Source organism: Aptenodytes forsteri, unplaced genomic scaffold, assembly GCF_000699145.1.
Source record: "Aptenodytes forsteri isolate BGI_AS27 unplaced genomic scaffold, ASM69914v1 Scaffold888, whole genome shotgun sequence".
NCBI classification, from domain to species: Eukaryota; Metazoa; Chordata; class Aves; order Sphenisciformes; family Spheniscidae; genus Aptenodytes; species Aptenodytes forsteri.
Genome location: NW_008796057.1, coordinates 202,257 through 216,646, shown reverse-complemented (window position 1 = coordinate 216,646; position 14,390 = coordinate 202,257). Strand labels below are relative to the sequence as shown.

Here is a 14,390-nt window from a genome sequence, read left to right as displayed (position 1 = left end):
AAAAAAAAACCACATTAAAATGAGATTCTTTGATGGTTTGTTCCCCCCCCACCTCCTGAAAACAAAAGACACTGCAGCCAACATGAGGCCGTGCATTTGGCTCTCGAGGGGGACAAAAGGTGTTGGTCGCTGACCTGCAAGTGGTTGCCTGGGGACCGGTGGTGGTGTGACTACATTTTCTGTAGAACAGCTGGTAACCTAGAGAACTCAGACTGCAAGATGGGAAACCTACTACAGCTGAGGGTAATTAGGAGTGAAACTAATGGTGGAGGTGGAGAAGGATGAGTTACTGGGGTGGACTGTTTGCTTGGTTCTCTTCAGCTGCTGTTCCTGTCTGCTGTTGGGCACTTCTGCCTCTTGCTTTCTGCTTACTGGGACCTTTTCCAGTATTTAGGTGAAGAAGGCTAGTCTTCAGATCAGAAAAGAAATGAACCTGCTGCCTTTGGTGCACCCAGCTGTTGCCTACAGGCTTAGCCAAATTTCTGCAGTGTTAAGGTGCGATCTCAAGGAGGGGATGGTTTATTCTGGAAGCCCGAGATGCCCTGGTGGTCCCCAAATAATTGTGTGTGTCGTGTAAATAAAGAGCAATTCTAGTACACCAAGCTAATGGTAAATGAAACGCGCTTGAGCAAACACGCCTCAGAGACCCTGCAGAAGGCTGAGACTCTGTGAGATAAAAATCCGTGCATGAAAAGTCCTTACGGCCCTCTCCTGTTCAACTAAAATAGATGAAACTGTTACTAGAATATTATGTGGTGGTTATCCAAAAAAAAAAAAGTGACTGTTGTACTCTAACCTATTTTTAGAGGCTAGAGCGATAGCTGTGTAGAGTTAATTCCCAGACAAGGGACATCTCTAAGGTGCCTAGGTTATCTGAAATCGGAACACTTGAAAACTGCACACAGATAAGTTTTTTGGTCACTGTCGAGAACCTTCCTCGAGGCACCAGGTCTGAGAGTGACTGTAACTACAGTAATTGCAATTTGTGCCGGCAAAGCCGAGCAGACGAGCTCTGCTGTACAGCCTTGTCTGCCAGCAGGACCCTGGGAGAGGCTCTGGGGGTCTGTGCAGGGGCTGTCCCGGGGCAGTTTCCTTCTCCCACAGTCCTGGGAGCTACGGGGCCACTCTTTTGCAGAATTCTTCGGGCCACTTAAATCCTGGGACAGAACGGATCGGAGCCTGAGCACACCCACTGCTGCTCTCTTCGTTTCAGGTGCCTAAATGGGCAGAGACCGTTTGGGGCGAGCTGTGGTGACACCGGCTGACACCGCCCCCGCGGGCAGGCGTAAGCAGGAGCCCCTTTGCCCTGCTCCGCAGGGTGGTCTCACGCCCTGCGTGGCTGCTGGCATCCTCTGCAGCCTTCCCCGAGGAGAGGCGCTCCCGGGTGCCGGACTGCCGCGGAGCTGCCGGGACACCGCGTGGTTGTGCGTGCGCAAAGGCCTGTGGCGTGCAGTGCTGCGATCCTGGCATGTGCCGGGGCTCCGCACCGTGAGCAGGAGGCTGGCGCACGCTGGGCTCGGCTCGCCACCCCGGGGCGGCGAGGGGAGCGGGTCAGGCACCGCCACGGCCCCGTTGCCGCCGACGGACCCGGAAAGCGCAGGGTGCCGGCCTGGGAGCCCGCAGCGGTGCTGGGGCGCTGCGCCGGGAGGTAAGGCACGGGCCCCAGGAGCGCGGCGGGACTCGCCACCGAGCAGAAGTGCCCCTGGGGTGGGGGTGCTGGCCCTGGCTCCCTGGCAGGGGGCTCGTCCGCCTCGCAGCGCGGCGGGGAGCTCCCCAGCCCGGGGGGGGTCTCTCAGCCGTAAACAGCGCGCAGGGCGGTGGAAACGCAGCACACCGCATCCTGCCACGTGAGACCCGAACGCACAGGGAGGCGATCGGCCGCGAGCAGAAGGAGCGAGCTTTTCGTCACGCGAGATGAGAGCTGAGCTACGAAAGCACCGGCGGGGCCCAGGGCAAGCAGGACTGGCGGCGGGCGCTGCTAACCGAGCCCCAGCGCGCTGGCTGCCGGAGGCCGGTCGCCTGCGGCCGAGGAAGGAAACTCCGCTTTTAGCCGCCTGTTCCCTCCGCGCTTCCCGTCCGGGCCGGGGCAGGGGCACTCGCTGCGTTGCAAGCACCGTCCGGCAGCTCTGAGCAAAGGGAAAATGCACCCGCCAGGCCCCGCCGGCTGTGGTTATTTTTAAACTAAGTGATTTACTTTCTGGAGTGGAGCTGGCCACGAGCATGGTGTTTTTGTCAACTTGTCTCCAGGTCTGTAGCTGACGTGCCACTTTCTGGGAGGCTGACGGTGGGCTTGCTGTGCTGCTTGCAGGGGTGCAGCCCCTATCTTTCCAACCATGGCTCTGCCCTGTGCATTGAGGCTACTGTGCCGGCACCTTCGCCCTTCGAGTGCTCTCCTGAGCAGCTTGCCTGGTCAGGACCACAGCCTGCTGGTGGAGAAGACGACAGCAGCAAAGTGGAAGGAGAAGAAAAAGGCCAGGGAGGGCTGCAGCCTGCCAGGTTCCTCCTGGGAGGAGAGGTACGGCTCTTCCAAAATGACCAAGCACTCTTCCAAAGGACCAAGCACCTGAAGCAGTTAGAGCAGTGGGTTGGGGGTTTCACCTCTACCCAGCTCTCCCCAGTAGGAATAGAAGAGCCAGGGCTCAGCTGGCTTCCCTGGAGCTTGGCCTGGGGATAGGAATAATGGAAAAGACAAATGAAAAGGTCTGAGAGGAAAGGATCAGGAGCAGAGCAGTTGCCATATTGGCAAGCAAAAAGTAATAGTCCATTTGATTTGCAGTTCTGTGCCTGAAAGTAGTTGGCATTGGGTGCTTTGGAAGCAGCTCCAAAAATCCCAGTAAGCAATAACACAGCTTATCCAGCTGTAGGGTGAGGTTCTCCATGGGCTCAGTGAGTCAGTAGTTGATGGATAGTTATGATAGTTTGGATCATATACACCTCACCCCTTACTCTTGTCTTTTTTTTTTTTTTTTTAAATCAGCTTTTATGTGTTTTGTTCTTGCTCACCCTGCCTTCAGATACAATTAGTGGCAAGTTCCAAGGTTTATCTCTAAACTGCCACTGTGTGGGTGGCCAGGTCAGTGAGAGTGGGCAGCCTGTAATTCCCTGCCTGCTACACACAAACTGTGCATTTCTCTGTGGTGGATTTAATCTAGTACATCATTAACAAAAAAGATGTAGTGGATGGAAATGTGAGCAGGTAGATGATGCAGCACGGATGCATCAAGTGATGAGAGAAGCATCTTGCTCTTTTAGGGGAAAACTCCAGAGAGACAGGACTCAGGCTGTCCTCGAGCAGCAAGGGATGGCCAAAGCCTCTGATTCCATGGGAGAAAGCAACAGAGCTACATGTAGCTTCATGTTGTTGAAGCTACAACATGATCTCTTTTTTTTTTTTTTTTCCCCTTCTCTGCCTGCACTTTGGGCTTTTTTCCCCTTTGACCCCAGTAACATTTGAATACTCATTCCCCTGGCTTTACCAGCCTGGAGTCAAACCTCACCCAGGCAGGGCCTCTCTGGGTCCCTGTGTGAGGGAAACGCTGTTCCTGGCCCTGTCCTCTAAAGAGGGATCAGAAAGATACCTGGGTTACCCAGGACACCCAGGTATTGCTGGTCAGTCTTCTGCCAAAGGCTCAGCCTGTTCCCTGGAGAGCTGGTTGTTGTGGTTCCTGGGTCCCTCTTCCAGCCACAAGTATTCTGCACCAGGAAGGTGCCATGAAAAGGGAGTTTGGATGTTCACAGCCAGCTCTGGTGCAGAGCCCGTACCAGAACAGTCCTGCCCATGAAGCAGCTGGCAGGGATGTTATGCCGTAAGTATTGGGAGGCAAGTAGCTCTGGGCACTACTGCGATGTTGTGCTTTCCAGGTTAGCGAACGCGGTGACTCCACTGTGGAGACTTCCCTACCAAGAGCAGCTGCAGGTAAGATGTGCTTACGTGGACTTTTCTCTGTCGTGTTGCCCCAACTGTCCCTCCTATTCCCCTTGAGCAACAGCCCGTAGCATCTTAGTTGCTTAATGCTGTAGACTCTTCAGACCCCATTTACTGCTGCTTTAATTCTTCAGTTATTGTGAAGGATAGATTTGGGAGGTTCCCTGTGGGTGGTGTGTGTGATCACCAACAGCACAGAGGATGGGCACTTGCACAGTGATCCTGTCAAGTGCGGGACAGCTGGCTCACTGGGGCTTCAGGTTGGACCAAGTGCTCCAGGCCAGTGCTTGAGGACCACGGACATAGGATTTCTCTCTCTCCCTGTTGCTCCAAGCGGCTGCAGTGATGAGAAAGGCAGAGTTCCTCTGGTGCTATATCCCACTTGCAGTATTCCCTCCTCTTGGCCTTCCCAGAGGTGGGTGATGAAGAGCTGCCCACTGTCGTGTAGTCCTGAGGCTTAGGACTCCTCTGCAGGTGAAGTATGAAAGCCAGAGGAAGATTTTGCAGACACTGGCATCTCGTCTTGAGGAGCTGGGCATAGATGCACAGAAACCTGGTGGACTCTGCTGTCCTCTCCAGCCTGTAGTCCCTTCGGTGAGTATCCCATGAGAATGCTCTCACCTCTGAGCCACCAACAGTCTCTCACTTGGCTCCTGAAAAGTCTCATGGTGGGGATTACTTGGTTGCAGAGAATGTGTCTGTGGCAGTCCTTGCTAGCTTCTGCTTTGCAGCCTGTGACTGCCGGAGAGTGAAACAAGCCTAGTGATTAGGAACCCTTTTTTGTGCCCAAGCCTTTCCTGATAAACCTGTCACTAATCTGTCCCAGAGAGCCATTTCGTCTTCCCAAGAGGAAGTACTGGGGGTCTCACGCACAAGCTCCGTTTCTGCGTTTTGAACATTCATGTGTATCCTCCTGTGTTGCTGTCGTGGTTTAACCTCAGTCGGCAACTGAGCACCACACAGCCGTTCGCTCACTCCCCCCTGCCCCCGGTGGGTGGGGCAGAGGAATTGGGAGAGTCGAAGTGAGAAAACCTGTGGGTTGAGATAAAAACAGTTTAATAATTGAAATAAAATAGTAATAATAATAATATACAAAGCAAGTGATGCACAATGTAATTGCTCACCGCCCGCTGACCAATGCCCAGCCAGTCCCCGAGCAGCGGCCCCTACTGAGCATGACATCACATGGTATGGAATGTTTCTTTGGCCAGTTTGGGTCAGCTGTTCTGGCTGTGCCTGCTCCCAACATCTTGTGCACATCCAGCCTTCTCAGTTGGTAGAGCATGAGAAGCTGAAAAGTCCTTGACTAGTGTAAGCACTACCTAGCAACAACTAAAACATCAGTGTGTTATCAACATTGTTCTCATACTAAATCCAAAACACAGCACTGTACCAGCTACTAGGAAGGAAATTAACTCTATCCCTGCCGAAACCAGGACAGTTGCCAACAGAACAACCAGGCTGGGTTTTGGCTTTCCTCCATTACTTTTTCTTTTAATCAAAGGCTTTACTTTTCCTTCTTTCTCCCTCAGCCCGTCATTAATGGCTACCGAAACAAATCTACTTTCTCTGTGAACCGAGGACCAGATGGGAACCTCAAAACCGTGGGGTTGTATGTGGGAACTGGCAGAGGTCAGAGCAGGACAAGGAGCTGGGTAGAAAACTGCTGGCGTGGGCTGGGTTGGGGCAAGGCTCGTCTGTGACAGTCTCCACCCAAGTTAGAAGCCTGAATCCTGGGGGATGCCAACAGAAACACCACCGAGTCCAGGGCAGCAATTTTAAAACCTCAGTTCATTAGCTTCTTAGGAAACACCACCTTCTAATTTGCTAAATACAGCAGTAAGGATGACAGCTGTGGTAGCAGCCACTCCAGGGTTTAGCTTTGTTATTCTTAATTATGCTGTTCCCATGCTTTTGGTGTGCTCCAGGAGCCTGTGCTGAGCAGGGAGAGCATGGGGGCGTGTGCACATCCATAGGCAGCAGAGCAACGTTGGAGTGTTTGGGATGCGTGAGGCAGTTTGGTGTTGTGCAATGAAGATGTGAGCTGTGTGCTCCTTGCAAGCTGCTCAGTGGTGAACTCATTCACACCATCGATACTAGGTTTTGCTTCTCAGCATCCATAGCAAGAGGTGCTGGGGTGGTTGCTGTGTACTTTTCTCATTGAAAAAATAATTCCATGGATGCATTTTACCTCTGACAGCAGAACTTTAGCATTTAAACTGAAGTGGGAATGCTGTCTTCAAAGCAACCTAAACTGCTTTGCTGCTGTAAGTCCACACTGTTTCTCTCCAGTTAGAAAACCAGCTTGGTCTGCTCTGGCTCCCTTAGTTTAATTATAGAATCATTAAGGTTGGAAAAGACCTCTAAGATCATCGAGTCCAACCATCGACCCAACACCACCATGTCCACTAAACCATGTCCCTAAGTGCCTCATCTACTCATCTTTTAAATACTTCCAGGGATGGGGACTCAACCACTTCCCTGGGCAGCCTGTTCCAATGTTTCACCACTCTTTCAGTAAAGAAATTTTTCCTCACGTCCAATCTAAACCTCCCCTGGTGCAACTTGAGGCCGTTTCCTCTCGTCCTATCGCTTGTGACTTGGGAGAAGAGACCGACACCCACCTCGCTACCACCTCCTTTCAGGTAGTTGTAGAGAGCGAGTTAAGAGTGCAGTGGCTCCTTTGGGAGTTGCTAGAGGACACTTAAAAAGCTCCAGAGCTCCAACATCTTCATGGAAGTTAGTGACTGGCAAAGGGAATTCTGGCAGGTCCTGCAGACTGTGGGTACCCAGAACATCACAGGATTTAGTGGGGCACTTAGATACCAGTTTTTTCTTTTTTTCTTTTTTTTTTTTTTTGTTGTATAAGGGGAGAATTCCGGGGAAAGGCCTCTCCGCAGTTTATCATGTCAGATGCTACAGTGGTTTACGTGCCTTGAAACAAAACAATTAAATACCTGTCTCTCTGTCTCCAGCAAGAAATATTGTCTGTGTGAAAGCCAACCACATGGAGAACATACCCCCAAAACACAAACAAGTAGCCCAGGTAAATAAGTCATGTCTGTCCCTAAGACTGTGGAATAGAGGGACTGCCGTAACTTGTATTTGGGAGAACATTGTAATTTTAGTTACACTGGGTTTTCAAGTCCATTTTCATGTTCTGAAAAGTTTCAGGCCTGACTCTGGTTGATGAGTATTTTTTTTTTTTAAAACTTGCATGTTAATGTTGCAGCCTCTAAACTGTCCCAAAGAATGAAGTTAATCAAGTGACAATGAATTCCTGCCAATCTATTAAAATACATTAAGAATCACAAATTGAAATTATTAAAATGTCTTGTCTTCCAAGAACTTGGAAAGAGCTTTCACTCAGTGTATTGAAATCAAACAGAAAAAACAGATGATACTGGTGGAAGGGCCATCCGTTTGGGGTGCACAGAGTTATGCTAAGACCAGGGCAGTTGGCTTTGTTGTCCTACAAGTGCCGTTTCCTCTCCGCTCAGTGCTATGAGGAGTTCATCCGTCACTCCCCACTGGACCCCTGCATTCTCTTCCACAAAGGCGGACACTGGCGGGAGCTCGTGGTACGCACCACCAGCTGTGGCCACACCATGGCTATCGTCACCTTCCACCCCCAGGAGCTGGGCCAGGTGAGTATGCGGAGGACAGGGCACCTGGCAAGAGGCACGTCAGGTATCTGGCTGACCTGAGCGTGCTCTGCTCTGGCTCCCTTAGTTTAAGAAGAGTGCAGTGGCTCCTGTGGGAGTTGCTAGAGGACATTTAAAAAGGTCACTTGTATCTCTGGGGAGAGGTGTCTAATCAGATTACCCAAACAGCCAGGTTTTCCTTTCTCACTCTTGACAGGAGGCACTGGCTACTCAGAAAGCATTGCTTAAGGAGTTCTTTGTGTGTGGACCTGGAACAGTCTGTGCCTTGACTTCACTTTATTTCCAAGAGAGGTATATGTCTTGACACAGGGAAAGAGTGGAAACAAAGTCACCTCCTTTTTTCTCCCCCCTCTGATCAAATTCAAATTCTGCCAGTTCAGGGAGTACTTGAAGAGAATGACAGATGTTTGGATGCCTCTTGCAGACATGGTTTCGAGATGGCCACATCTTTTGTTTTTCCAGAGCTGGAATAGTTGAATACACTATGGCTCTAGCTCATGGGAGTTATGAGCCTGGGAAACTAAAGAAAAAAACCTACAGTGACTTTCCCAAGACAGTAAACCACAGTAGCAGCAAAACTAGGGAATAGACCCTAGGACTGCTGCCTTCTGCGAAGTCATTTTGATCCTTTTAATGAATTCTAGGCTGTGCAAATTACAGATCCCTTACAAACAATCAAAATTCATTGATCCTGTTGAAAGGCTCACATGAAATAAAAGTTGGTGGGGGGAGAACCATCCTCCCCTGCACATTAGCACCCCAGGAATGGAAATGGAAATCAGCTGCCTTTCTGCCGCCTTCTAACAGCTGGTTTTTGTGTGCTCTGCTAGCACCATGACACGCTGCTCCCATGAGCAGTCCCCTTTCCAGCTCCTTCACGGAGAACCGCACATTTTTGAAGAAGTGCTCGGCCTGAAGTTTCGCATCTCTCCAGATGCCTTTTTCCAAGTAAACACGGGTGGAGCAGAAGTTCTGTACCAGGCAGTTGGGGAGCTGAGTCAGGCTGGTGGGGACACCGTCCTCCTCGACATCTGCTGTGGAACGGGTGAGCAGTGGCCGTGTGAGCCTGGCTCCCTAGGCTGGTGCTTTGCATGCCAAAAATGATCCCCACTATCTAAAGGCTTGTTTCTTCAGCGTGGATGTACAGAGTATTTTTGTATCCCTCATTTCTAGGCACAATTGGTCTCTCTCTGGCTCACCAGATGTCCAAGATTATTGGTATTGAGGTGGTGGAGAAGGCAATAGAGGATGCCAGGTGGAATGCAGCATTCAATGGTGAGTTCAAACTTGCCGTGGCAGAAAGTTTCAAACTAACTGCTGAAAAATCAGAAGCAGAAGTGAGCAGAGGGATCCTACCAAGTTACCTCTATGCAGCAAAGGGTGGTACTTCATGTTATACCTAACATCTGGTGAGACCAACTCCTCAGTTCGTGTGGTTGCTTTTTGCTTCACAGGAATTTCAAACTGCGAGTTTCACAGTGGAAAGGCAGAGGCCATGTTACCGCAACTCCTGTCGTCGTGGGAGGATGCCCAACCCCTTGTTGCTGTGGTGAACCCATCTCGGGCTGGGCTCCGTGAGAGAATGTTATTTATTTTCATCTTGAAAACAGAATTTTGAACAAGTTCTGTGAGACCTGTTACACTGGCTCCAAATCCTCTGCTCACTTAGTCTCTAGTTTCTTTACCTTGTTGCTGATAGCAGCTGAAATCCCATAGAGTCTGCTGTTTTCAGTGCCTTTATCATGCTCTTTAAAGCAGACCGCTCTAATCTTTTTTCCATCTTTCATAGGCTCACAGAATTATTTAGGAGAGAAGGAGCCTCTGGAGGTCTGTGGTGCAATCTCCCAAGTAAAGCAGGGACAACTTCCGAGTTGTATAAGGTTGCACAGGGCTATAAAGCCCAGTTGAATGTGTCCAAGGGTGGATACCCTCTTCTGAAAATGTTTTCCCCAATATATTTGATCAGTGTTTCCCCTTGCTGTAGTGCACCTGTTGCTTTTCATCCTCTTCTTGTGCCCTGCTGAGGAGATTCTGGCTCCATCTTCTCTGTAATCCCCCATGAGGCCCCTGCAGATGGCAAATGGATCCCTGCTCACCTTCTTCCCCAGGCTGAATAACCCCAGCCCTCACACTCTCCTTATGCATCCAGTGCCCCAGCCCTCTTAACTATCTCAGTGGTCTCCACTAGACTAACTCCAGTGTGTACTGGGAAGTTCCAAACTGGTCCTGGTGCCCAGATGCAGTCTCACAAGTGTGTGTGGAAGGTTTTAGGTGCCTCTGCTTAATTAAGTAACAATGTTTCTGTCATCCTTCATCCCCCTGGGAAGCAGAGGGATTTCTCCCATTGCTCTACCCTGCCAAATCGGCTGAGCTGTTAGCAGCATCGGTCGCATCCATGGCCTCCTAAGAACCTGCATCTGAGACAGGACAGCAAAATGTATATATTCTTTTTTCCCTGTATTTTTGACAGTTCAGTGCAGTTCTGTGATGCTTGCTGTGCAATCATTCCTTCTGGAGAGTTCATGGTGGTGGGTCACTGGGAAAGCACGGTATCTGTTTTTGCAGATTACAGGGTTGTGCAAGCCATCCGAAACTGCAAGTCCATCCGAAGGCTGCTCTACATCTCCTGCAAGCCAGAGGGTGAAGCCATGAGGAACCTTCTTGAGTGAGCACCCTCCTCTCTTCCTTTCCACTGACCTTAGTGATAGACCCTATTATGTCCAGACAAGGACATAAAAATCTGACCTTGGCTTAGGAAGTTTTTTGTTGCAACTGAATTTCACTAGGTGAGTTCTGCAGGTGTGATCCAGGACTAGTCAGTGCGTGGTCAGAAGTGGTTTATGCTTCTGCATTACTTTGGGTTTACCTGCAAGCTGCACTCACTGGTTTAAGGTAATGGGTATTCTTTGGGTTTTACCTTCCAGCAGGATGCTTTAGTGCATCAGTAAGGAATATAAAATAATGCAAACATGCTATAATGGCATTGTGCATCCTTCCCCAACAAAGCAGCACATCTGGATGTGGGATATGGAGTCCACTGGATTCAGTGCAGGAAGGTTGGCCCCTAGCTAATGAAGTGAAGCCAAAGGGATTAGTCACCTGCTTGGGGTTAATCATATAGCTAAGTCTTTATCTGGGGCAGGCCCATTTGCAGGTGATAAACCTGTCTGCAGGTAACCAATGAAGGTAGGGCAAAACTGAGGATTATTTCCTCAGTTATTCCTCCCAATAACTAAGGGTATTAAGTGTCTTTCAGCTGGGCTGGCTTGTGAGAAAGGGAGCTTTAAACCTGCCACTGACTCTTCAGTTTGTCCATGAGGTTTTCAGAGCTGGTTTGGGATTCAGTATTAATGGTTCCAGACCTCAGCCAGTGTCAGCTGCAGACTCTGAGGGATGTTAGCCAAACACGATACCTCCTTAGTGCATCCTCTGTGCTATTGCGCTACCAATAATGGTGGGAAGGCTTCTGCTGCTGGTCTAAAGGATGTTCTCTTTGCTTTCCACAGGCTCTGCTGCCCACCTGACCCAGGGAAGAAGCTGGCAGGAGAGCCATTTGCCCCCACATTGGCTATACCTTTTGACATGTTTCCTCATACTGTTCATTGTGAGCTGGTGCTGCTGTTGACCCGCTGACAGAAGGCAGGTATGCCAGCTCTGAGAGCTTGGGAAGCAACCTCCTACTGTCCTTAAGACTGGAGTTGATGTAGTTAAGATTTTAACTTATTTTCTTGAAAGTTGTATAAAAATAAATAATTTTGCTTTTGCTCTTACTTTGGGTTGCCTAACTACACTGTTCTGTAAGGAAACACTCGGATTTCTGGGGTGAAAAGGTTCTCTGTAGCATTTCATCACCCTTCCCTCCCCTGCAAACCTCTTCTTGGGCTGCTGGTTAAAGCAGCCTGGAAAATACCCTCTCCCTGGTATTGTGGGTTTTCACCATCAACATGTGAATACAAAGTACTAAAATCCACTGTATTTTCTATTACTGCCGTGCCATTAGTTCTCTCCTTGCTTCAAGGATATTTCAGGTGTTTTTCAAGTTGATAGCGAACTTGCTATGAAGAAACCGTAGGAACTAGAAATCCTCATGCTTCACTGGGCAAGTGTTGACTTTTGGGCTCAGGGAAATATTTCCCATATAAACTTCCAAAACCAGTATTGAATCACTGTCAGTCACGTGTATAAGTCGGAGGCAATGAGAAAGATTTTTCTATAAAACAAAATGAAGAGAAAACAGATTTCAGTGTCTCTCCTTCCATACCTGCCTCCCCCTTCTCCGCTAATGCTTGCTGATACCTAAATATGAAGTGCCCTGTGAAAATGGGCAACAAGTTATTTCCTCATCAGGTTGCTCTGCAATAGCTAATTAAAAAATTTGGTGTGTTTTGTATCTGTCCTGCCATGCTCACTCACTGGCAAGCTGTGAACCTCAATGTTATATGAAGTTCTCTCCACCTCTTCAAAAGATAAAGCTGCTACAACCTGGAGGTAGGTCTGAGTGAGCAGAGTTCCCTTGTATTTTGTGAACTCCACGTTTTGAGGGCTCCTTTTGATTTTTATTTTTTAATTTTTACTGTTATGTTGTATTGAAGTTACCTTTTGGTTTATCCTGGTCATCTAGGCCAGACCAGTAGCAGAACACACTTCTACAGTCAGGCTGTTAAATGTGACTCTTTCCTCCGAAAGAGGAGTTCCCTATTTGATTTGGGTTAATCAAGGCTGATAAAGGAAACAGGGAGAGCTGCCTGTATTTTTCAGACTTTTAACTCTAGTCCTAGGTAACACTGAGCTTGGACTAATAACAACAACCACCAGTTCTCAAGCCATGGGGGCTTAAAATACATGGGTTTAGGACTTGAGACTTACTACACCGGAAAGGGAGGTGATGGGAGATGATTAGGAGATTCCTAACAGGCATAGGGAGTGTCCTCTTGTACTATCCCATGAGTGTAAGATTTTTGCACACTGTTACCGCCTCCTGTTTTCAGTTTATAGCGAGGGATACAGTTTTCCAGCAGTTCTGTTTTGTATAATTATACCTTGCCTTCTCACTGCGAGATCTGAATGGATTTCTGCTTAGCCTGGCTATGCTTTTGTCAAAAGGAAATTTGTTGCAAATTAGTGGGGGAGAGATAATGACTTTAAATCAGAAAGTAACAGAGGATCAGGGAACCTTTGCACTAGTCTCTGGAGAGCTGAACATAGAGGACAGGTTTTATCTGCAATGGGGGAGGGTGGCCTCACCATCCCTTTTGAGCATCAGGTTCCAGGACGGCCACAGGGGCAAGACATCTTTTTTGCTTTTCTGGGGCAAATATATTAAGCAATATGTTGTTTGCTGTGTATTAGTGTCTGAGCATCTGAAACTGAAAACTGCCTCTCTTGTAAGAGACCTCAGACCACTTTTCTTCCATAGCAGATTACTCCCGTGCCCTCTGCTAACATGTCCTCATTTTCTCACTAGTGAGCAACTGTGCTATGTGTTTGGCTGTCATCCCACATCCCTAGAACTGGCTCAGTTTTGGCTTTCCGTGGGTAATTTATGGAACATGCAGGGAAACAGAGGATGACTTAATGGTAGGAGTGGTGGGAATGCTCATTGCTCAGCAGGTGCTAGAGCTGCCTGGCTCTGGTTGCATGGCTGCGGGGCATTAGGACCCGGAGGTTGCTGAGTGGAGGAGGCTGAATCCCGTTGCCGCTGTCATCCTTGCTGCCTCTGCAGCTTTATTCCTCATCTCCTTCAATGGTGACTGACTACCTCCCGCCCGGGTTGGCAGCCAGAGCGAGAAAGCCTCGCTAGGACTGGTTCCCAGGACTGGTTCCCAGCTGCTCCATGGCATCTCCCAGGACTATCACCATCGTTGCCCTCTCGGTAGCCCTGGGGCTCTTCTTTGTCTTTATGGGGACCATCAAACTGACCCCTCGGCTCAGCAGAGATGCCTACAATGAGATGGTGAGTATGGCAGTGGCAGCATGGAGGGAGATGCATTAGGGCTCTCTCCCCTCAACTTTGTGGCAGAAGCAGCATTTGCAGTGAGATACATGGAGGGTGACTGCTCTGGAGCCCTGAGCGATGGGAGGGAGAGGGAAGAAGCTTATCTGTCTCCTTATTTGATGGACACGGAGAGAAACAAATAATACGCAGTGCTGAGGATATCCTGGCAGCCCTCGCCTGGGCTCCATCTGAGCCCATCCATGGAGAAACCTCTTGTGGATAAGGACAGGGAGGGGAAGCGAGGAGGACGGGGTAGCACAGCACACCGATGCCTGCAAAAAGATGGGGACACAAGGGTCTCTGAAAAGCAAGGTCTGAAGAAGTGCCGGACATGTAGCAGGCAGGTGCAGCTGATCCCTTGGAGAATACAAGAGAAGCAGATGCCTGCTTTGGCAGCCAGATGATCATCCTCAAAATTCTGTGCTTTAAAGCAAGGATAATGACACTAACTGTCCGTACCTGACCAGACTTGTGCAGGGATTAATTCATGACCGTGAAATGCTTTGAGATTCTTAGCTGGCAGAAGAAGATATTATTAATAGTCACCTTATTATTCTCTTTAGCCTAGGAAATGAGCCTCTCCTCCTCTTGCCTAATGGGAAAGGGGTGAGGAGAGGAGGGAGAAGTCACTGTGTGCATTTCTCAGCTGGTGAGCTAGTTTGTGCTCCTCTCTGCCCAGGGCCAACCCTACTGCAGAGCTTTGCCAGCTGCAGGCAGGTTAGGGACTGGCTGCCACATTTTGCTTCCTTGTCTATGTTTGTTTATTCTCCTGCTGCCCTTCGGCGCCCCCCCCCCCCCCTTTTTT

At 49.3% G+C, this 14,390-nt stretch overlaps 2 protein-coding genes across 3 annotated transcripts in view; both read left to right on the top strand.

Annotated features, from left to right (window-relative positions):
• Positions 1 to 2,231: 2,231 nt before the first annotated feature.
• Positions 2,232 to 11,358, top strand: TRMT2B (tRNA methyltransferase 2 homolog B). Of its 2 annotated transcripts, XM_009286300.1 has the most exons (12): positions 2,232 to 2,515; positions 3,862 to 3,916; positions 4,400 to 4,519; positions 5,458 to 5,557; positions 6,901 to 6,971; positions 7,426 to 7,572; positions 7,787 to 7,881; positions 8,421 to 8,635; positions 8,764 to 8,865; positions 9,045 to 9,164; positions 10,156 to 10,255; positions 11,097 to 11,358. In XM_009286300.1, the coding sequence occupies exons 1-12, from the start codon at positions 2,334 to 2,336 to the stop codon at positions 11,221 to 11,223; spliced, it is 1,434 nt and encodes a 477-aa protein (XP_009284575.1). In that variant the 5' UTR covers positions 2,232 to 2,333; the 3' UTR covers positions 11,224 to 11,358. The 2 variants fall into 2 exon arrangements, with proteins under 2 accessions (XP_009284575.1, XP_009284576.1); XM_009286301.1 differs by lacking the exons at positions 5,458 to 5,557; positions 6,901 to 6,971.
• A 1,847-nt stretch (positions 11,359 to 13,205) lies between these two features.
• TMEM35A (transmembrane protein 35A) overlaps positions 13,206 to 14,390 on the top strand; it is a 4,002-nt gene continuing 2,817 nt past the window's right edge. The window contains exon 1 of the mRNA XM_009286299.1: positions 13,206 to 13,543. Coding sequence (XP_009284574.1) covers positions 13,424 to 13,543 — 120 coding nt within the window. The 5' untranslated portion in view covers positions 13,206 to 13,423. The remainder of the gene's footprint in view (positions 13,544 to 14,390) is intronic.